The sequence below is a fragment of the Lepeophtheirus salmonis genome, chromosome 3 (genome assembly GCF_016086655.4).
Source record: "Lepeophtheirus salmonis chromosome 3, UVic_Lsal_1.4, whole genome shotgun sequence".
Taxonomy (NCBI): domain Eukaryota; kingdom Metazoa; phylum Arthropoda; class Copepoda; order Siphonostomatoida; family Caligidae; genus Lepeophtheirus; species Lepeophtheirus salmonis.
In genome coordinates this window covers 5,755,601-5,780,330 of record NC_052133.2, presented here as the reverse complement: position 1 = coordinate 5,780,330, position 24,730 = coordinate 5,755,601, and the positions used below count along the sequence as shown (strand labels likewise).

Below are 24,730 nucleotides of genomic sequence, written 5' to 3'. Positions count from 1 at the left end.
TAAAAATAATATAAAAGCTCCACAACTTTTTTACACATTGGTTAAGTAAAAGAACTGACATACAGCTTAATCCTGATATTTGCTTGTCGTCATTAATCATCATATATAGGGAGCTGCGTAACATTTCAATTATTCTCTCCCCAGAGCAGTGGTTGGGGAACAGCGGTAAATTATCCCAAATGTGGTAATTAAGAAAATTTTGAGATAATTTACTAAGATAATTCTTGTGTGTTATTTCTATGCCATAAAGGAGGACTTTTACTTCCTAATGTTAAATGAAATAAACAAGTAAACATCATGGTACTAGTTAGTTTAGTTACTCACCAAAAAGACACAAAAAAAAGTTTGAAAATAAATTGCAAAATTTTGAGTTATGTCAACCATAAAAAAACTAATAGAAAATATTGCATTAATCGACCATACTTTTTAAACATGATTATATAATTACATAAAAGAGATTGAGTAAGAAAAGTTATAAATTATGTTAATGATATGTTTTGTTAAATAACAAATACTTGATCCAATTTATATAGTATTATGAACTTAAGTAATCACCCTATAGATACAATTGAATTTAATATGAATGAAAAATGATGTTTTTCAGGCGGTGTTATGATAATAGCTCTTGCAAATATTAAAATAAAAGTAATAGAAAGAATTGAGCAGATATATGCTTTGTCAAGACACCAATGATAGCGAACTGTTGATGAACCAATAAATTGATATAATTTGACAGGTTGTTCAGTTTAACTTTATTTCAAGGAGCTTGTTGCAAGCTTCCCAAAATATAAACTCAATTAGGAAGAGCCTCAATACACTTACAAGCGATGTGATTGATGATTAAGTGTGTAAAATCACGGAAATGCATTGAACAATATTTTCAAAAAGAATTAAAAATGAACACAAAAGTAGGTGTATGTATTTTTTGAACATTTTATTTGACTTACTCACTAAACTCACAGTAATAACATTACAAAAATATGATTGTTCTCAATAAAAAAAAATCCGTTTATATATCAAAGTGAATTGTAAAAAAATATATTACATTTTTACAAATGCATAATTGTATACTCGGTATGGTTTGTAAAATACAAATATTGATATAAAAATAATTGTTCTCAATAATATATGAATATATATATATATAATAATATATAAGTAACAAAATACCCTCAGAATGAATTCATAGTTACGCTAAACTACAATGAAAAAAAGAAATAGGATTGAAAGCAGAAAGAAACAAAGAACACAGCTTTAAAAATGCTTGAGTAATTACGAAACAATATTAATAACTTATCTAGAATATTGATTAGAAATGCAGAATGTGTCTTTGTTGCATAGGATATGTTAAATAATAATTATTATTAAGGTGTCGTTTAGACAGAAGAGTTAAGCTTCATAGTTTCGCTCTTTTCATCGCTCATCTCAGTTGATTTACGGAGATGTTTGATGAGCTCGTTAACAGTAAGAACATCGAGATTCTTGCAGAGAAGATATAAAACCAACCAATCTCCAATCTTTTCCATATAGGAAAAGGAAGGAGCATTAAGAATGGAGGCAACATGATCCCTCTTGGTTGATCTTCCTCCACGGTAGGTGATGAGCGCAACACGAATTTGAAATCCCAATAGAACAAAGAGCCGGTAGATAAGGAAGAGACCAGAGATTGCAGCAATCACAATTAACCAAAACCAAAGGAAAATGAATATTTTTTCGTTGATGATATTAAGTGGGAGAACACAGAGACCATCCTTGACTTCAATTGTACCGGAGGGACCATATTTGTTGAATGTACACTTGGTGACCTTAGGGAAGACCAAAGCCATGGGATCATCTCTTTCTGAGGAGTCCATTTCCGAATATTCCAAAACACGTGTTCCGTAGTTGGTGAATTCATAGTTGAGAAAGTAATCGATGAAATAGATTTGAAGAATGACGTTAACAAAGTTGAGTACTTCACAGAAGAAGTACCTGAGAGCATATAGCGTGTGTGTTCCACGGTGGGTCGTGAAGTATTTGACAATGAGCGAGATCTGATCAGACCTCTTTTCCTCCTCCAACAGAGGTTCCATCAACTCCCCAACCAACATGGAGATCTTTCCGCCTTCGGAGCTTTTCCAGAGGTGCCTTGGCACATAGAACAAAGCGGCTTCAAAGAAGAGGAAGAAGCAGACCCATTGGTAGTATTTGTGGAACTTGACTTCCGTGCCAGGCTCCAGGTCCGCAATGGGAGAGATGCCAGGGAAAGGCATGTCTTTGCCCACCTCTCCGGAAATCTTGTTGGGAATGGTGAAAGTGGAGTGGATCCAGCAGTAGGTGTCCATTATGTCTCCTGGAACATTGTCCACGATGCAGTCGATGGGATCTCCAAAGAACTGACGAGAGGTCACCATCAGGGACGCCGCCACAAACACCATCACGGTCGCCTTATAATGCAGCCGAAACACATTGTTGTCGATCCAAACGCTATCCAACTTCAGGAAGGCGGTCAAGGGTTGAAATACGCCCAACATCTTCACACTTTACTTTCGAATTCACACCTACAAAAGATAAACAGACGTTCCACTCTCAAGGCTCCCACAGGGCAAACAAAGTCACTTCAATTAATACATACCAGAGAAAATTATCAAGCTTAACAACAATTTTATGAGATCTTTCAACTAAGAGCAAGGAATGGGCTTTCCAAATGTCTAGCCCTTCTTCACCTCTTCCCACTTCACGCACACAAATTAAAATGGCGACACTGAGAAAGAAAGGAAGAGAAGGGACAAGGAGAAGCGAGATGGCTCATCATAGGTACACACATAGAGACAGAGAGATCGTAAACAGAGGCGAAGAGAGAATTCAATTAGAGGACGCAAGAAATTCTTTTGTAACTAAAGAGAGAAAAAGAAACGCACTCCTAAGCTTCAATCGCGCACAAAGAACAGCGACTATGCTGCAATGCATTTAAAATAGCCCATTCAGCCTTATAAATTCTGTGAAATAGAAACCTGTAGTGATTTTTTAATAGTTCATAGCTAGCTACATTAAGAAAGCGCGTCCGCTCTGCCTTCCAACTTAAACATATAACCTCTTTCACCATAAATTAGATTCATTAAAATTGTATTCAATTTCCACTCCAACGACCCTTACTAGCTACTTACTTAGCTAATTTCTTTATCTGTATTACATCATATATTATCTTTTGTACACTCTGCTCCGCGTTTCCTATTCAAACTATCATCTACATTACTTTTGAAGCAACTCTATAACTTTTAGGGCTACATTTAGACTAGTTTTTCATTTTCTATAAAATAGTGTCTGATCTAATTTGTGTGCAACGTGTATCATATACTACAATACTTATAAAACTAAGTCTTATTATTACTCCTTTTCTTACTGAAGTGGTTCTTTCATCTCTTAGGAGGCGAGATGTTGTACTATGTAATTGGATACCACTTTGATAAAAAAAATCCACACATGTTTTGTGTATTCTCTATGGGATAAAATATTAATTAGCTCTTTAAAAAATCTCAAAGATGAATATAACAAACAGATAAATTAATGTACGCGATTTTAAATTTTTTGCAGTGTATTCTGCATTTTTAAATCTGTTTCATGATGATATAAGGATATTGTGTTCCTTCTAGACACTGATAATTATAAAGAAATGTGAATTAACTTTAGGATAATTGCAGCTGCAGAAGTGGATGCTACAACTTCGTAATTGTGTATGGTATTATAATCAAAAAGTGTAGCAACAATATTTATAATTTCCTTGAAATTATGCATAACTCAAAATATGGAATACCTTAACTTTAAATTACATTTAATGAGAATTTAAGTTATTCAAAGATACATACTGTACACATCACTATATATAGTCTGATGTAGTGATGTGCCGCTAGCTAAATTTTGCTGTATGAGTATTTTCGAGTTTCTAAAAGAATACTCGAGGAATTACAAGCTTTACTCGTTACTCTCTTGAATACACTTTACTCGACCGAATACTCGTTTCTCACCCTAATACTTTTGATTTTGATATTTTTTAAAGAATTATTGAAACTTGTAATTTAAAAATTGTTTTTGTCATTAAATTTCCAAGATCCCCTTAAAAATTAGTTAGTTCTAAGTACACTGTTTAAACAAAGAAGATAATGATAGTTACTCAGATAATACTCTATTACTGATATACTGCAAGTGCTAGAGGAATGGGGATTATGTTAAAGCTTAAATCTCAAGGGATATGAAAAACGAAATAGTAGATAGTAGATTAAAACTTAAATTTACTTTTAATAGTGACCTCTCCCTCATGCATATAGAAATATTCATTGATCTATATTAATGCAGCTTTGTCGTATATCTATTATTCTGAAGATTACTTTTCGGGTGTACTTAATAAACTGCGTAATTACTAATTCCAAGCAACGACGATTACTCCCGCTAGTGTAAAAAAAAAAATCAAACAAAGATTTATTTTTCAAACGAACTGTGATTAAGAGTACACATTGCACTAGAATCAAAATGTTTCTACTAGTGTTGCCTGTGAGTAAACATAAAATCTAAATTTCACAGAGAAAGGAAGTCAGTCGAGGAAGATATAGATGTTATAATAGGATCGAAAAAGAAGAATAGAGAATCCCTATTTTTGACGAGTTCCAAGTAACACTCGGCTTTTTATGCCTAGAGCCTAGTTTTTTTCTGTCGGTTTTTATTTACTTCATAAAAATCTAGTAGCGCTTTATGAGTTTTTCTCCTGGCAAATCACTAGTCTGATGTTATTCCTTCTCTCTCATCTAATAGCTATTGTTAAAAACAATGAAAAGCTTAAATAAATAGGGATTTCATTACACTCGAAAAATAAAATCATTACTCTAGCACAAAGACAACACAATTTTATATATAATTTCGATTACTATTATAATTAGATCCCCGTTAACCTTAAATACTATATTGCATTGTCACATCAGCGGCACTTCAAGTGGACTTATTCGTCCGTAAAGTGTTCAACAATGAGATAATATTACATATATATATATATAGGATTTAAAGGAACCATTGAATCGTCAGAACTATTACAATTTCAGGGATTTAAAATAAGTTAAATACAAGTTAGACTCTTATTTTTTCAATAATAAGACGGGTAATAATATACATAATAGGATTTGAAATAACCATTGAATCGTCCAAATTATTATAATTTCTGGGATTTGATGGATTTAAAATAAGTTAAATAGTTGAGGTAAATACAAGTTGAATGTATTTTATAACAACCATACGGGTAATAATTGGTATACATAAATATATATAGAGCTTGAACAATCAGCTAATAGCATAAGAACAAAGCCATTATTCAAAAAAGAAGGAATCCATGGCATTCATTATAATTGTTTCAAGTAAAATATGTTCTAAATGAGAAGAGATATTATGTAGTTTTTTTTTGAAAGTAGGTATATTTTTCTCAAAATTATTATAAGTTAAAAAAAAATATGGAATGCTTTTAAAACTGAAAGAATAATCATTTTATATAATATAGTTCCATTAGTATGAGGTATTTCTCCGAATTTTAATCCTGTTTAAATAAAACTACCTATTCCGTATATTAGTTCTAAATAAATGCAAGGAGAAAAAAGAAATAATAAATGAAAAAATTGACACCTACACGTATGGATCAGGAATGTCTAAAAAAACAAAAAGAGTAGTGAGAAATGTATGATTTTGTAGGTTGGACAAATTAAGTATGCTCATGAATGAAAAAAGTTCTAAGTTAATTAAAATTTGGTTGTAAGTAATTTTATAAAATATATACTAAATATATATATAACTTAATTCACGGAATAGGGGATATATGATACATATTTATAAAAATAATAGAAAATTAATTAGTACGTGTGAAAAGGGAATCATTATTGTTTAATAAAAAGTCAGTAAAATAATTAATCGGTCCAATATGAGCCAAGGAAAGACTTTGATCTCGCGACCAAACCAGATTTGGTCCAAATACGATTGCTAAATTCGATGAAGTCATTTTGTTCAAGCAACTACGATCCATAACCTTTAAAAAGAAGAAAATGAATTAAATATCCATTATGAAAAATAAAAGACAAATCTTGAATGGCTTACTAAAGAAAGGAAATCTAAAAGGGATTTGAGAATACGATAATTAATATCTGGTAACGAATTATTGATCATTTCTGAGACATAGGAATGTTTATCTTCCTTCGGGATATCTGAAATTAAAAAAAAAGATATGATGATTCTCCAACAAAATTTTATGGATGAATAAAACCTTGAATTTGAATAATTTGCTCAAATAAGTCATAAGTCAGAAGAGGTTCTTCCAACTCGCGAAGGAATGTTTTGAGGATAACAGCAGCAATGTGAACATCACCTTCCTCGAATACAATCTCCTCTCCACTGTTTATTTTACTCTGCAATTCTCGAACTAGCTCAGCATTGGCTGAGCGTCGGAAAATACCTTCAGTCTCCAAACAGTCGGGCTGACTTAAAAATTCAATACATTGATACATTATTGGAGGTAAAGAACATTGAGGATTGTGTTCAAGTATCCATTCAAGTGTTGTTCCAAACTGACGAGCAGGATCCATATTGCCAGAGCTGCTTTTAAAGCCCGAACCAATGGATGGACTTTTACTCATTCGGGATATTACTTTGCGATCATGCTCTATGACTGGAACAGGAATGGGAATCCGTTCCATATCCATAGACTGTTTCAAATCGTTTAAACAATCTACATACTGAACCTTACGACCAAACTTGACACTGAGGAAATGAGAAATTGTAATATTTTTCATGTACGTACATAAATTATTTAGATTTAATATTTCCCTCAAAATTGAATAAATTAATTATTTTAAAAAGCGTTTTTTAAATGTATATATAGATAAAATTTGAGCAGAACCTCTACCTTATGATGGGCTTGAAAAAGCTCCAAACGACTCGGATGAAATTAGTAGGGTGGACTAGATAAAGAGACTTAAGATTCTTTTTATATCTTCGGTCCAGTGCTTTATAAACTTCCCAAAGCCATCTTAAAGGTGGTTTATTTTTAGAAGTCAGTCCATAATGGAAATATACCAAGGAGTAGTCTATATCCACATATTGATCTAATGTGTACATTAAATATCGAAGAAATCTTTGATGATTAAAGTTTTTATTGTTTGGTAATCTACAAGCATAGACGACAATGATTTTCCGTCCAGCCAAATCATCTCCAACGACCTCAACTATACCATGTGATGCAATATCAGAAAAGTCTTCATCCAATTCTAAATCCCTTTCATCGGATCCTCCTCCACTGTTGATTTCATCTATTGGACCCACAGTTTCTAATTCTTTGGCAAACGCTTTCTCAAAGTCTTCTTCAATGGTTCCATCAGACATGGGAGACTCGATGTAGTCAACCGGAGGTCCTTGAGGCTCAACTTCCACAAAATCAAAGTCTATATATGTATATAAGAGATATAATTAATTGCAAAATATGTATGTAAGGATTGGGTGTAGCTTTAAACGAGTTTTATTTATAATAAACAGTCGTGTGGGATATATTAATTGCATATTCCTTCCCCCTCCCTCCCTTCATATGTATGTATAATAATCAAACTGCCACTCAAACTAAATCTGACTCCTACAATTATAGTAATAATCATAATAATACAAATATTTCAATCACCCACCCACACTCAAAGATTGGCTCATTTATTTAATTTCATCCATATTTAATTTGCTCTTATACAAAGATTTCGATTAAGTGGCTCTCTTACTCAGGGGCGGCTCGACGACTGAGAGGAGAAATGTTGAATCGTGCCACTACAAAAAATGAGATAATAGTTGGAAAATTAGACGTATTCTAATATTTTATACAAGAGGAAAAAAAGGTAATCAAGAAAAATAAATACAGTAGAACACGTCGACGCTTAATAAGGATGTTCATTTATCAATGACATTTAGAGTATACAATTAATTCGATAAGACAGATTACTTTTATACTGGACATATTTTCTCGGTACTTTGAGATCTGGTTTAAGAATGACGATCATAGAACAAAAAACACCCTCAATTTTTTGCATACCAACCATCTATTTTCCAAAGTGTTACGGAAAAGTATACTCCCTCCCCTCTTACATAAAATTCCTAGTCCTGACTGCGTCTGTTCTTACCGTCTTCATCTTCTGGCTCAGGATGCTGCTGTTGTAAGAGATCTGAATCATCAAATTCTAAATTGGGTTCGTAGTCGTGATAGTCTGAGAGCGAGGGATACGGATCCTCACATTCACCAACATAGGTTGCTATAAAAAAATAAGAAAACACAAATACATTAAAAAATCTATTAAGTAATTAGTCAACAAATAAAAATGATGAGATTGAGCAAATGTTATATCAAAATATCCATATATTTATCTATATAGATATGAAGTTCTTAGAACTAATAATCCTTTATTTAAAAAAAAAAAAAAAAAAAAAAAAATCATTATTAGCCTTCAAAAAGGACTATTTAAAGGGATTAAAAGAAAATATACCCTAATCGGATCATGGAATCAAGGATTATTAATAGTATTATTCTAACTATCTATTAATTACTTCACATAAATCCATCCAATGGAAGAAATGAAGGAAATTTTAACCTTGACATTTATCATGTTTCACATTGCAAATAGGACGAAAATGATTTTAGTATTATTATTTAGCAACTCTTCAACGATTGGCTTTAAATAACCATTATAACATATATACATAAAAAAGAATAATGATAGAAAAGCTCAAATGACTCAAGGACGACTCTAAAATACCTAAGATTAGGGTTGTAAATCCTTAGCATTTTTCAGTGAGCGAGTTTATTTGTTGTTCGTAACCTGGAAAGTATTAACCATTTTCCAAACCTGTTATCATTATTCTCATAGAGAAACATAATAATATAATTATATTACGGCTTTTATCAGTTGCTACCTGAATATATGTTTTTTATATTCTAAAGTTGTTCTCACTATTATTGCATTCTTGAGGAGAGAACATATACCTATAAACAAAGGTGAAAATCCAGTTGAAAATGGGCATGTTAAAAAAAATTGACGTGGTAACCCTAACAATTTGAAGATTGTTTTGGAGGAGATAAAGAATAATGCTCATGACGTTTCATTAGATCAGCTACTATCAGCTGCAACAAAGGAGGAAGGAAATAAACAAGGATATGGACAAGAATTACACCGATGTCGATCCCCAATACTACTCCGAGTTAAACAAGGACTTACAACTACAATTCCGCAACAAATCCTCAGGGTTTCATTCAGTCTTTTATGAGCACACCCGAATGTTTAATCAGGTTCTAAATATAATTGAATCTATTTAGGAAAGGATGTTCACTTCTCTGGAATTAAATAATAATGACAACTGATGGGGAAAATTAAAATTCATTCTTTATGCAAATTTACGGACCAGCTAAAAAACACATCAGATTTACATCATTGCCTATAAACTATAACCAAGAGTGTGTTTGCTCATAAATGAAGGAGAGTAAAGATGAGGAGTCATAATTCTAAGTGCTTTGGACTCGGAGTAGAACTCTAATCGACATCCGAGTAATTTCTGCTTATATCATTCCTAAATATAGAGTGGAGTTTGTATTTATTTCCTGCTCGAAACTTTAAAATGAAATCTCATTAGAGCTAAGCTGATATCATCTGAATATTATTTAAATTATCAGGGTGACCACATTAATTTTCATTTTTTTAAAACATATTATTTTCCTTAATGATTATTCCTTCATTCTGAGAATGAATGCCTGAGATTAATGATATGGGTTTGTTCGGGAGTGATTAGTTCCTTAATCTCATAGATACTTGCTGCTAATCTAATAAAACAGCTAAGCTGCTCTCTTTTAAAAAAATCTACAAATTGTGTGGATTACCAGATGCCTACGATTTACAATAATTATAATTTGCAATGTATATTATCTATAATATCAATGTATGATGCATTTTCGCTAATTATACTATTCATTTGATGGATGATGGATAAAAAAGTATTTGTATAACTAAGGGATTGAAAGCATAGCATAACAAAGCGTAAAAGAGTAGTAGTAAATTAATTTTTAGACAAAGAAAACAAACTGATATCTCATGATGATGATAATAACGGTTTTGGGAGTATGTACTAATAAGATTGTTTTTGATTTTATTTCAACAAAAAAATACAAAAAAACAATACTCTTTATTTGGTGTGGTTATGGTTATTACCTTACTGCTTCTTCATTTTAGAGACAGTTATGTAAAGAGGAGACGCATCCTTTGACAAATAATTTAACTAATGTTAAATGTGAATAGCATGAATATTAAAAAAGTTCCTTGAGGAATGAAAAGGTCTTCTTTTTTTCACATTCAAACTCTGCTTTTGTATGAATCCACTTCCGAGTAAATATGACTCATACAAAATGATATAAAGAGAGATTGAGAAGATATATAATAATTATACCGTGATAGCTAGTATGATTCGTACTTATATAATAGTCACGTCGTTATCTTTGTTGTACCGCGTAACCTTTTCTTCGTCTAAAAGAAAAAGAACAAATGACTCAAAATAAATTCTTAGTTATTGTAAGTTGGCCAATTCTTCACAAATTTAGAATTATTATTGAATATTTGTTGGGAAGAGAAAAAATAGAATAACTAATTTAATTACAATCAATCAACGCTCAGAACACTGATGAGGAGAAATGCTCTAATAGAAAAATCAAAAATAAATAAGAATCTCATTAGAAATTGTGATTAATTAGTGAATCACTCAGAACAGCGCTACGAACCTACATCTTTTAATGAGGTTTAGTGATACGAATCAAGGTGACTTTATAAAATATGAAGTCGATTATATTTTTTCTATATTTAAAATCAATTCACCTTTTGGTTCGACACAACACTAGTAGGTAACTAATGTATACATAGTTGACAGCAAGAGCTAATTCAAACTCAACGAAGTTCAGAATACTAATCAAGGGGAAGACTTGAAGAAAATTAGAACAGTTGACATAAATAAAAGAAAGTGCGAATTTTTATGTAGATCATTTAAAATGATTCACTTTATATCTACGTACACTGCACATATAAATCAATAAAAGAAGAAGCATGATTCCAGCAGGGCAGCAGTTAATCAACCCTTGGGAGGAGGGATGTATGAATCATCATCATCCATATGTTCATAATATATTTCCTGTGACACCTCACATAATAAGAATGCAAGTACATACTTCTTTATCAAATGAAGTTCTTCCAAGTTGAAGAAAATGTATGATACATAGATACATTATTTATTCACTTTGTAAAACATAAAAAGAGATGGATTGAGTGATATCCTTCTCATCATTCCTGCCGTTGGTTGGTTCTTCGATCCTTGGGAAAAGAACTTTCAATTCTTTTGTTTTTATTTGTATACATTGCAAATAACACAAAATAAACAACTTCTAATAATAATTAGCTTGGAGAGGTCAGACTATGTCAATGCCACAGATACATGTTTATATCACGTATATTTCCTCCGGATGTTTACTTATACATCTTTAATCAAGGAAAGAAAAGGCAAACATATGTGTACATAGGATGATGATTTGCAGATTTCTCTCTCTCTCACACACACATCGTACATTTACTCACAGGATTTAGGGACATAATTGAGGTTTAATTACTCGCACTATTGCATAATAATAGCGCCTACCATCCTTGATATGAAGTAAGAAGTATAAGAAAAAAATAAGGAATTTCAAGTATTTATGGATGTTTAATGGCATGACGAATATTTGGGAATACAATGATTATTACATAATTCCTCCCCTTACACATCAGGTTCTTAGAGGGACAACGTCACCATTTTTATGGTTCTACATTAACATAAAAAATACAAATATTAAAATATTTACAATAAATTACAAATAGGGAGAACCAAGGTTAATAAAATACAAGGTTGTACATTAATACTTTCCGACCGAAGTTTGACTTCGACCACGATTTTTAATAGTGACGTGAAAGAGTATAACTTTTAGCTATAAGTCGCTTCCTAGACTGTTACTGTTAGAGTGCCGCTGTTATACTCTAAGACGTCAAAATCTGTATGAAAATATAATTTAAATATGTACAATATAAATACTTTTAAACAGAATATAATTTCTATTATAATGGATATTCTTTGGAGGGGGATAGACCATAAATATTGGGGATGAAGTCATGCACGGTCAGATATTTTAATGACGTAATGATATGGCAAGTACCATTTCTAATATCCATTTTGTATAGTACCGTTCTATATGCACTACTATAGTAGTACCGGGGTACTCAACATCACTATATTGAATATACAATATAATAATAAAAGCAAAAATAATCACACTAAATACTACATAGTATACAAAAATATCAAACCAGAAAAAAATAATCTAAAAAGTTGAAAATCATTCAGGGAATTAGAAAACTGTATGAATATTCATGATTGTGTAAAAAAAAAAAAACAAGAAGTAAAAACAGAATCTACCTCACCGAAATTGAAACATAGTATATTTGTATACAAAGGGATTTTGTATATATGTATGTAATATATAACAACAGTCTCATTCATGAATGAGATGACCATACTTTGGAACAAAGAATTAAAACTCGAGACCAAATCGAGTTCCTTTCACTTAGAGTCAGAAGTTACAGATTAATTATACTTAAGTGTGACCGGAGTCCTAGACACCGGCACTGAAGATTATATCATAAATTAATTAGAGTTGACATGTTTGTACTGAAAAAAAAACCTTTAAAAATTAGGAAAAATGGTTACAGCGTGTGTTCTATCGTGGTGTCAACTTCTCCATCTGAAGTAAGCATTTTTGCCTACCGCTGAATGTTTTTTTAAATGTATAATAAATAAATATATATGAATTTAAGTAAAATAAAAATATTTTCCCCGGATAATTTTAAATAAAATAGAACTTAATAGAAGTAATTTATTTTCTCCCTCCATAAGCATATAACAGGGAGCAGATATTAACAAGGGTTTTAATTCAGTAGTACCAAGGTTAATAGAAATAAATGGGTAAACACCATGTTATAGGGCTTGCTTGAATTTTTAATCTGATGTATTGTACCGACTGCTGAGCAAAACAGCCAGATTTTGACAAAACACGCAACCACTCATAGTATAAGACGTCACTATTAATAGATTCGTCAATTTAATGCACCGTTTCGACTGCTGGGCAAGAAAAACAGACTTTGACAAAACACGCAACCACATATACACAATGACGTCAATATTAAAAAGCGTGGTGGAAGTCAAACATCATTCGTACACACATTACGGTATAAACAAAGGTGAACATGGTAACCCTAAAAATTTGAATAATGTTTTGGAGGAGAGAAAGAATAATGCTCATGACGTTTGATTAGATCAGCTACAATCAGCTCTGACAAGAAAGGAAGGAAAAAAGGATATAAACAAGGATATTTGCTAGTATTACTCCGATATAAATCCCTAATTTTACTCTGAGTCCAACAAAGACTTACAATTATATCTCCGCAACAAATCCTCAGGGTTACGCTCCGTCTTATATGAGTACAAACGAACGTTTAAACAGATTTTGAATATAATTAAATCTATTTAGGAAAGTATGTTCAGTAATCAGGAATTAATTAATAATGACAACTACTAAGGAAACGAAAATCCGTTTTTTATACAATCAATTACAAATTAACGGGCCAACAAAAAAAACCACCAGATTTGCATGTATGGGTATTATCTTTTATTTCTATTAACGTTGAGTAGTACGATATGTGTTCGCTCCCACCTTCTCCTCGCACTCTTTTGTTCTTTACGAAAATGTAAGCTCTAGTCATAATCAATATGCAGTAGTGTTAGATTCGAACTAAAATTTTTGAGTTCCATTTTTTAAATTCAGCATGGAGTCGAGTTAGTGTCAGGACAATTTACTAATTTTCGATTTGTTGTACTTGAATTTTTTGAAAATTTCTACATGACAGTAATGTGGGTTCAGCCTTTTAATAAATCAACTCTTCTTTTAATAAGGAATGAGCATCATTATGTAGTTTACTATAAGTTTGAATAATTCGCATTCCTGGAATGTTTGGAGTTTTGATTATTCGAGTTCAAGGATGAAATTATTTAAATTTCATCTCCAAAAAATATTTTGTTTGAGTTCCGAGTAATTTTCAGAAAATTTCAGGCATAAGTAATGTCATGCATTTTTCGAGATTGAGTAATAATACTCCCTTATCCAATACTAATATGGAGGTATTACAATTCATTTTTTTTTCGGTTAAAAAAGAACCCAAAAATCAACATGGTAACCCTGAAAATTTGAAAAATGTTTCAGAGGAAGTAAGCTACAATCAGCTGTGACAAGGGAGGAGGAGGGGGGAAGAAAATAAATAAGGACATTTGCACGAATTACTCTGATGTCGATCCTAAATTCTACTCCGAGCCCAACAAGGACTTACAATTCTAACCCTACAACAAATTCTCAGGGTTGCTCTCCGTCTTTTATGAGCACAAACGAATGTTCAATCAGGTTTTGAATATAGTTGAATCTGTTTAGGAAAAGATGTTCACTTCTCAGGAATTAGATAATAATAAAAACTACTAAGGAAAAGGAAATTCATTCTTCAGATTACCCATTCCAAAATACAGGCCCGCTAAAAAATTCACCGTATTTAGTGCCAGGTACTACCACTAGTGATATATATAAATAGGTTAAAATGAACTATGTAAATACATATAATGGCCTTTTTTAACTTTTTAGCCATAAAATCTGAATATGGGGAGATTTTGTATCTACATAAGTTAAGACGGGTAGCTTGTTCTCAAAGGACTACATGATTATTTCATGTCCGATTCCATATATATTTAAATTAACCATCAACAAAATTCATCAAATGAATGTTTACTATTCCGACTCGCTGGATACATACTTCTGAAGAGATAACAGAAGAGAGTACAAAGGAGTCTGGTAACTTATTTACTGTTTTTGTTTTCTAGAACTAGAGATACTGAAGTACAAATAAAGCCAACCACATCCTTCTATATTATATCGCAGGGTTTCTTAACGTGTTGATAAAATATAGAGTTATCATTTAACCTACGTCAGCTTAATATAATTGTGCCATTTTTTTCATTCAAACTTTGTCACTTTTTCATTCTATTAATATAAATTCCATTTCGTTTTAAAAACCTTGACGTGTGGAAGGGCCTTGTTACATTCTTTTCAGTTCCCATCGAGTATGATTTTGTTAACATCGAGTCCAAGTCGATGCAGAGTCCTCAAACTCCTCCTTGGAGTCTCTCTCCTGCTAGCAGAGTCGTCAATATGAAGCTCCATACAGCACTTGTGAAAGTTTTATTGTGAATGTATTGATATGGAAAATCAAGAGTTTGTTCTTCATTACTATGTCTTAATACTTTCACTACTACTAAGTGACATTAAATTTAATGATATATATACACAGAGTAATAATAGTGTGTAATGTATTCAAAATCAAGAGGTATAACCATCCTTTAACATAAATTATGTATAATGAAAGCTGTACAATGTACACACAATTAAATATAGCACACAGTGTAGTTTGTTATGTATGAATTTCTTGGAGCTTTAAATAACTTTTTTTTAAGACAAAAAACAAAAATCTTGATTATAATTTATACATACATACTACATGGTACATGCTACACACATTGGGAAAATCTTATGAAATTGCAAAATATTGTTCAAAAGTATACATATGTAGATATTCCGATGGAATCGGCAAGAGGGACGGATCTTCATAAGTAGTGGCGTGGTTCGGTATACTAATACTATCGAGCATGAAGTCATAAATGACATCATACTTGAAGAAGACGCCATCTTGGGGGTTCAAAGTTGATATTTTTACTACATCAAAATGGACAAATTTCCAGTAAAAAATTGATTAAACTCCATCAAATGACTTTAAAAATTAACAAAGATAAAATACTTGGATGAAATACTACTTGATTCAATTTATAATACATATATAGCTACAAATAGCTAGATTTTTAGAATATATATATATTAGATAGATTAGGAACGAAAAAACAAGAATAATATCTAATTCCGTCCGCTGTAACAGTTAGCTCATTCTCTACAATATGGGAATAAGATTGTATAACGATGTAATAACATATTTTAATACATTTTAGATTCAGATAAATAATAATACTTTTTTTATATACACCAAGGTACAAGTCTTTTTATTTGTAGGTGCCATTTTGACGTTCAATAGTTGACTATTTTCCTTAACATTCGTGAAAAAAGGGTTTTCATTGATATAAAACTAAGTTGTTTCAAAATGGCAGATATCCATAACACTGACATTAAACGGAAATGCTTTATAGTGGTAACAGGGTACTGATGAATTTAAAACGATGAATAGTGTTGGGTTTAAGTCTGGAAGCGTTATAGCTTTTGTAGTTAGTTTTTTTAAAACTCTCTTCTTAGAAAATAAATTTGATAAGGGGAAAAAAAAAATCAAAAAATCATATTTCTTTGAGGACATTATAATATTAATACGGTTTCAGACGGCGGTCTTGGACCGAGTCTCTTAATACTATTATTTGTATCCATCAATCTATGTGACAGATTTATAAGTTATAAAAAAACTAACAAGTAGATCTCTCAAGGATAGAGATGGGAAGGAATCAACAACAACATGATTAATTATGTGTTTCTTCTTCCATGTTGAAAATGTATTTATTTTCACTTTTCAGTCTTTGGAAAATTATATTATCATTATCATTTTTGTGTTACGAACAGTGAATGTATTCATATTTTAATAATATCCATACACGAAAAAAAAAAAGTTTCCCCCGAGTTAATTTCTAATTTTCATAATCGCACTGGTCTAATAACGAGAAAGAAAAAGGTTACACGGTCTCCTAGTTTTTCTACAATTTTTCTTGGAGATTATGATAATTATAAACCAGGAGGTAATAAAATAATTGTACGGCATTCGCAAAAAAGTTATGTACACATATAAATAATGATCTAGAATGTAGGAAAAAGTATTTCCGACTTACAATATCATTTTAATATAAGGAGCTTGCTCCTACTCACTGAACCCTCAATTAAAAGCTCCCCAATTGTAATTCATTAAAATGAGACCTTTCCTCATCCTCTCCTTTATACAGTGTACTTAAGCATATCGAACCGTTCTTATATTAAGACTTAAATCAACTTCATGATCAGGAGTATTTTTTATTACTATTATACCGTATAGTATCAATAATTTTCCCCAAAATATCCTTCTTCTAATTTAACCCAGTATGGGCCTAAAGGCCTTGTATACATTGATGACGTTATCATAGAACATATCAGCCTATTCTTTCTCAACAGAGGCCTTCAAGGAATCAACATTGTGGTGGGGGCTTTTTGACTTAACTGTAGACGATTTTATTCGATGTTGTTTACCCTTAATTATAAAAATTGAAATTAATATTGTTAATTGCAAATTGTGAAAACATTATTTGAGGAATAATAAGTATTTTCGAGGAATTTGACGGGAATAAGATTTTAGTCAGGAGGGAGGGCACCCCTAGATACCCTCTCTCCATAGTTACTTCAGATTTAGATTTTGGACGGGAAGTTACATCTTTAATGTCCAGATAAACAGTACTAACTATTTCAGACCTCCCTCTGAATCCAGGACGCTCTCTTGGGGGTTGAGAAAATGAAAAAACAACAAAAAACGAACCCCTTGTGAAAAAATTTATAAATATCACCACATGTCTTATTCATAGAGTGTATGAATCACACTAACTGATACCTATCTCATCAAAACAATCAAATTGGAGTTATAATCAAATATTCAACCCCTTGATTACTACATACACATATGTAGTCCTCCCTTGCTTAATAATATCCCCCTTCCCTTCTACTCCTTGCTTCGATGACGAAGAATGAGGTTAATTAGGAAGTTGAGTAGAAGAAATCCTCCCCTACTAATACTACTTCAACTCATTACTCATGTGTCTTATATAATTATGATAGTAAGGTTGGTCAAGGATTCGAGTACGATCCACATGAATCTAACTGAAGGAGTGTCTCAAAAAAGGAGTAACATATGGGGCCCACCCCTTGTATACATCCTCAGGCTGTATCATTATAATATCCAAGTAAACAACTATTGGGGATTTCTTTTCACCCATCAATACTGATAATTAGTACGGTATACAAAACAATCCATGAAAAAATCATTTTTACATCATGGGCGTTAGAGTTGAAGTATTTTTTATTACATCTAATTTATAGGTATACATAAATACAGAGATAGATGATAGTGGATAGATATCTACATAGAATTGAAGCCAACACATGCTTAGAAACAAGTAACCATGTAGACCATAATATAAGGAAAACAAAGTGTATTACTAGTACCACTAATCAATGGATACATACGAAAAAGCGAAAGTTGGATTCTGAAACAAGACCAGGTGGCCTCTCCACTGTGTCTTGTGGTTGAAGGTTTGGTTCTTAGTATGTAGTCAATGAAATAGATGGATGAGACGTATAATAAATATATTATGAATCATTCTTCATAGTAGTAATCATTAATTTATAATTAAATTGATAGTCATGAATATACATAAAAAGAGATTTTTACAATCACCACAGAGTGAGTGACTATTAAAAAGCTACGCAATTTGCAATTATTATCAAAATAGCAACTATAGAAACAACAATGCCTTACCCGCATAAAATATCTTCCTTGGCATCACATTATTGCTAAAAATCTGAGTACTCATTTTCATGACGTTCCCTCTGATTCTTTTAGATTTATAAGCATACAACTCAAGTACCAGGGTTGACCCCCAAGAGTCAAATACCTACTCCTTGATAGGGATGAACATCCATATTCAATATCACAATTCTTCATATATAAATATCATCTCACTAACTAACTAAATAAATTGCAAAATTCGAGAACCACAACAGATCAATAATTATTTATCAATCAACCAATCAACTCCACTTTTTAACTCAGGACACTCCACACCGATGGATCGCACAAACAAGACTGGCATTATTTCCTTTTGCTTTCCTTATCATTCCATATCATATCAACTTGCTAAACGCGCGCTCTAAACCCTCCTTATACGTCCATTCCAACGAAAAGAGTATGTGAGCTACTACTGTTGAAATAAAAACAACGTATTTCATCGTAATATATTTGTAATGGTTCACAAACCAGTGGTGCGTTGGTGCTAGCTAAGGACTGGAGGTACGTTAATGAATGAAATATCCCTCAACCTAAGCCATCAAAGGGTTTATGATTATTTGCTCTAATAGTATTTATAATAAGCTATATATTATTTGGTTAGCTAATGACCAAGGATAGATAGAGAGAGATATGTTTTTTTTTAATTTCTTATGTTGAAGGCCTATTTCAGGAGCTTCAAAATCAATTGTCAACTTCAACTAGTATAAGTAAGCATGTAAGTACTAAAAATCCAGGTACACATACCTACAAACAATGAAATTCCTTCCTCAGTTACTTACTTATATGTATATAATCTATTATTTGATATAAGAACTAAGTAAGCAAAACAAAAGGAGAGTAGTTCATATTGTAAGTTTTAGAGTTGAATCATGTTTTGTGTTCAAAGAACTACCTTCTCCGCTAATACATATACCTATGGCTATGAGACTATGACTGACATATTAAGTGACTATGTATGTAGGTACATTTCCCACAATATTGATTGGCTTTCTCTACTGCATTAGAGTTAAATAATACTAAAGCAGTTCTCTCTTCTTTCACATATAAGATTATATTTTAAACATTTATTTAAATAATGAAAGACATAATTAAGACATATATATATATACATAAACTAACTAACTGCATTCAGCAACAGAGAGACAACACAATACAAAAAGGATTTTCTATTGAGACAACGGAACTTCCTCATCACCTGCTCAGTACGACAGGTTCATTATTATTTCTATATATGTAGGTACTGGTTCGTACATATTATACATATATAATCTTTTACTAATAATATGTTGTTTGCTAAAAAGTATATTTTTAGCTAATTTTTTTATAAATAGTGAAGTTGACCTCTCTTCTCTCCTATTTTCTGAAGGACAAAACGCAGTTGGGTAATTCCATTGTTACGAAATTTCACAAAAAAATTGTTTATGAAGTACTGCTCAAATACCACTTCTACTAATATGTGAAAGGACACACACATTTAAAAAGTTTATTGCACGTTTTCCCGGGAAACACTAAATATAAATTCCCGGAACTTGTTGCATACTCAGAGCTGGTTTGAGGAAAAGTAGGGATTGGAGCAAAGATGAATAATAAGATAAATTCCGGAACTATTTTTAAATGATCTTTTAGAAGAAAAAACATAATTTCGAACGAGCATTTTACTACATTTTTGTAACACAGATTCCCAAGTCTTCTTATGGCATTTTTTTAATACATTAAATAGAATTAAGTCAACTTTTTGACTAATTGTAATAAGTATTTAATATTTTAGAGACAAAAAAAGGAAATCCAATTTAAATATGTTTCATATCCAATGTATTTGATTTGTATTTATTGATTTTTAATTTGTGAACTTTTCCTGTCTTTAAAATATTCATTACTTTTTACAATTAGTCAAATAATCTACTCAATTATATTTAATTTGGAAACATTTTCACGCAACCTTAGATTAGTTATGTATTAAATATTCGATAAGAAAATTAAAAAGTCAATGAAAAAATAAATCAAAATCAATGTTGTTTTTTTTACATTGAAAATCTTTTTTCATTGTAATATAAGGTTTTTCTTTAGTTTTAGCTAAAGAATAAAACGATTGATAAAAATATTAGCTTCCAAATAAGACCATACATTTTACTTGATTTTGGCATGATTAGACCAATTTTTGTAGGAACTGTATGCAGGATAACTTAACAGATATTTTATCCTTTGAATACAGAAATGTTTTTTATCAATTATTACCACCTTTAATTTTCATCTATTAGGTTATTTAATTTCGAAATATGGTTCTGAATATAAATTATACTCTAAAAACTTGATTTAAAAAAAGGCTTTAAAGTCCAAACTTACTGCTATTAAAAATTTAAGAGATCATTTTTGCATTCTATGGCTTAACCAATCTACCTTTAGAACACTGATAGTAATAGGAAAAGAAGCTGAAAAATGGACAGGTCACAACAAAATAGAGTATACATTTTTATATAAGTTAGTGTTACACAGTGCTACATAACATCAAAAACATAACAAGAAGACTCAATTTTGACAAGAAAAGGATTACATGAAAAGATTGTAGAAAATTATCAATAAAAATATATGGTAGCATGTAGCTAGATAACCCGATATCTTATTTTCTACTACTCAAACTTTCAATGATGAAGGAAATTACATGCAAGGGCGTCTACAAGATTATATATATACATATATATTATTTTTTGGGGAGGAGGGCGTGATTTTTTGAATTTTAGAAAAAAACCCATAGCTTTTCACAATTTTTTTTTTTTTTTTTTGGAAAAACAATTTGAAAAATGAGATACTAAATTTTTTCGAATAATATATCCGGAAAACTAAAAAATAAATAAATTGTAAAATTTTTTAGAAATTATATTTTGTGGGATTTTTTTTCAAAAATCCATATAGATAGAGCAAATCTATCGAAAATGTAGATTAATTTTTGGATCTTTCACGAATGTATGACTAGGGTTGTAAATTGTAAGCATTTTCAATATTTAAAAACAAAAAATAAACTGAGAAATAACATGATAACCCTGACAATTTGAAGAATGGTTGATAGGAGAGATGCTGTGAGATGAAGGAAATAAACATCAGTAAATAGCAAGGAGATATAGACTTGAATCATTCCGTTGCCGTTCATATTCTACTCTGAGTCCAATAAGGACGCATACTCTCCGACAAATCCTCAGTGTTACTCTCCGTTATTATGAGCACAGGCACTGGCGGTTGCATTATATAACTAAATGAGTCACTTCAAGAATGATAAAAACTTCTATAACAGCTTAAAAAAATAAAAAACACTGTTCAGATTGCCATCAATAACAAAACTAGCACCCTATAAAATGATTAAGTTGTAATACTAGGTGCGACTACTTTAAAGGATATGTTTCTTTCTCTAAATATTAAATAAATTAAATGAAAAATTAACAGTATAAATTAAATATTTACAATCTTATCCCATAAATTTAGAAATTCGTTACTGCTAGCTAAAGGACAATATACCGGGAAATAACGAACCATAGTCTTATTTCAAAGTATGTAGTGTTGGATCAATCTCCCCCGGGAGTCTGCGAAATGGGGGGGTCAAAAACAGTTCCAAAAATAATTTTTTTAAAATAAATAAACAAGAAAAAAACGTCATCCGACCCAATTAAAAAAAAAAAAAAAACAAGAAAAAATAATTTATACATATACAGGGGTGTCCAAAAGTCTTAAACCTCTTAGATTTGGTGGGCAAAATTTTGCCAATAAAGTATACTACCTGCAATCTGAGTGCAATCTCTCTCTTCTGATAGAAAAAAAGGACCACTATATATATCTTTATTAGTCAAGATGCATCATCTAAGAAAAGCAGTAGAGTCTTAATCGTGCCGGCAAATCATCCCTTCAAATTTATCAGATTTTGTGACCTTCAATCAGTCTCATTTTTTAAAAATATAACGATAAAAAGACACGAGAGATTGGATGGAAACGTTCAATGATATACCAAGAAGTGGACATCGAAGGTCCGCTCAGAATCCGAATAACGTCCGAAAAGTTAAATTAAAATTCTACAGACATCCCTACAGATCAACGGCACAAATGGATAAAGAGATCAACGTGTCCAGGACTTCAATGAATCGAATGCTCCATAAGGACCTATGGATGGTTTCTCTGAAGTTTCGTTACGGTCAGTATCTCACAGAAGATGCACAAATGAAACGGATTCAAAGAAGTAAAACGTTATTAGAACTTTACACACGGAGAGGAAATATCGTCTTTTTGGATGAGAAGAAATGGGACCTGGATCAAAAATTCATCCTTTTTGTAACAAATCTATGTGGCCCCTTCGAGTGCACCCTCGACTACTTTGTGTAGGATTATCTCGAATCGAAAGTAAAAACTCGTCAATATTTAAATTTGGAAGATCTCCAAGACTCAATTAAGACAGAACAGGCGAAACTTCCCAAAACTATGGTGCGTGCAGCATGTGAAACATTTCAATAATGTCTAAGGGAGGCAGTCGATAAAGGAGGCAGTTAGATTGAATAATTTATAAAATATGGAATACATTTTCTAAAATATTTAGTTATTGTTTTTCTCGACGATCAATCTATTACACAATATATAATTAAAAAGGTTTAAAACTTAAGGTCACCCCTGTATATATATTCAGGCGGACGCCTTTGTCCCCCTTTTCAGTCTTTCTTTTTTTATCGGTCAGTCTTTTCTACCATTTAACCACATCGGTCAATCTGTCCTAGTTATCTCTTTATTTTCTTCACTCCCAGCTAGGAATAAATAATATAAAAACGAAGAAAATAATGAATGAAAGCTACAAACTATAATAATAAGTTCCAGACAAACACTTCCTATTCAGTGACACTGAAACAAGTAGACCAGAGGCATCCGTAGGGGGTGGACTGGAGGGGATGTAGCTTCCCATAAATTAAAAAGAAAAAGTTCTTCAATTTTTTCCCCATAAAATAAAATTTTCTGTGAATAGCTAAGGATTTTGGAAATTTAATTTTTTTTTCACAAGATTTAATATTTATGATTTAATTTTTGAAATTTTTTTGTGAACAGCTACGGATTTTTGAGAAAAAATTCCAAAAAACAAGCCTCCCCCTAACAAAATATATATATAATCCTGCGGATGCCCATGTAGACATACTTAAAAACTTAAGCATCTTATCTCTTTGAAAGGACATAGTTAGTAACTAGTTCATTTTAGCGGATATACTTACAATAAAAGGCCAATAAGGACCGGTCCTTGGACTAACAAATTTTATTAGGACCGGACTGACCAACACTACCAGCCTGTAGATATTTTTTGTACAATAATAATACAGTAGAACACTGGAACAGGACTGATTGAGTACTCAACATACATAATTGGCATCCATGGAACTTACTATTATCTACTTTACACTTGACTACCTCACTAATTCAAAATGTGTTTCCTCAAGAAAAAGAGTTATAGCGTCATAAATAAATAATAGTTATTTAAAATAAATATACGAACATTAGACCTGAGCGCAATTATACTAATACTTGTGCAAATACAATTTTATAATTATTGCTCAATCAATCCGTATACGTATAGTAATAATAATATAATCATGATTAAAAACTATTATCCAATGTAGGTCAGTGGAAAAAATGAAAAGAAACAATAGCATGACCAATGCAAGGGACTGCATTTTATCAATCTTCTCATACACATTTTATACTACGTTAAGTAGAACAAAAGGAAGAAACCTGTCTCATACTGGATCATTATGAGACAATTGGCCATTTGCAATGAGAATGATTCTATTATCATTCTCATCATCATTCACACATCATTAACTTTGATATCTACATATTATTATAAGTATGTAAGTAGGGCGGACAAACTCGATTCGGAGTGGAGAGAGAATGGTTATTTATTCCCTAGCTGTCTCAAAGTAGTCATTACATAAGGCTCACAAATGAAT

General features: G+C 31.5%; 2 protein-coding genes across 13 annotated transcripts in view; both read right to left on the bottom strand.

Annotated features, from left to right (window-relative positions):
* Nucleotides 1-919: 919 nt before the first annotated feature.
* On the bottom strand, nt 920-2,755 carry LOC121114307 (innexin inx2). The gene is made up of 2 exons (XM_040708230.2): nt 2,615-2,755; nt 920-2,540 (listed from the first exon to the last, which is right to left on the bottom strand). The coding sequence occupies exon 2, from the start codon at nt 2,511-2,513 to the stop codon at nt 1,377-1,379; it is 1,137 nt and encodes a 378-aa protein (XP_040564164.1). The 5' UTR covers nt 2,514-2,540; nt 2,615-2,755; the 3' UTR covers nt 920-1,376.
* Nucleotides 2,756-5,412: 2,657 nt separating this feature from the next.
* The window catches only part of RhoGAP68F (Rho GTPase activating protein at 68F), a 48,405-nt gene continuing 29,087 nt past the window's right edge, over nt 5,413-24,730 (bottom strand). The window contains exons 1-7 of one of the 12 annotated variants that reach the window (XM_071886930.1): nt 18,738-19,066; nt 8,163-8,291; nt 6,911-7,445; nt 6,272-6,765; nt 6,106-6,212; nt 5,838-6,037; nt 5,416-5,590 (exon numbers count right to left, since the gene is read on the bottom strand). In XM_071886930.1, the coding sequence (XP_071743031.1) occupies nt 5,861-6,037; nt 6,106-6,212; nt 6,272-6,765; nt 6,911-7,445; nt 8,163-8,291; nt 18,738-18,798 (1,503 nt within the window). In that variant the 5' untranslated portion in view covers nt 18,799-19,066 and the 3' untranslated portion in view covers nt 5,416-5,590; nt 5,838-5,860. Of the gene's footprint in view, nt 5,591-5,759; nt 6,038-6,105; nt 6,213-6,271; nt 6,766-6,910; nt 7,446-8,162; nt 8,292-12,518; nt 12,718-18,737; nt 19,169-24,730 lie in introns of those variants that run through there. The other 11 variants (XM_071886931.1, XM_071886932.1, XM_071886927.1 and 8 more) reach the window with 11 other exon arrangements.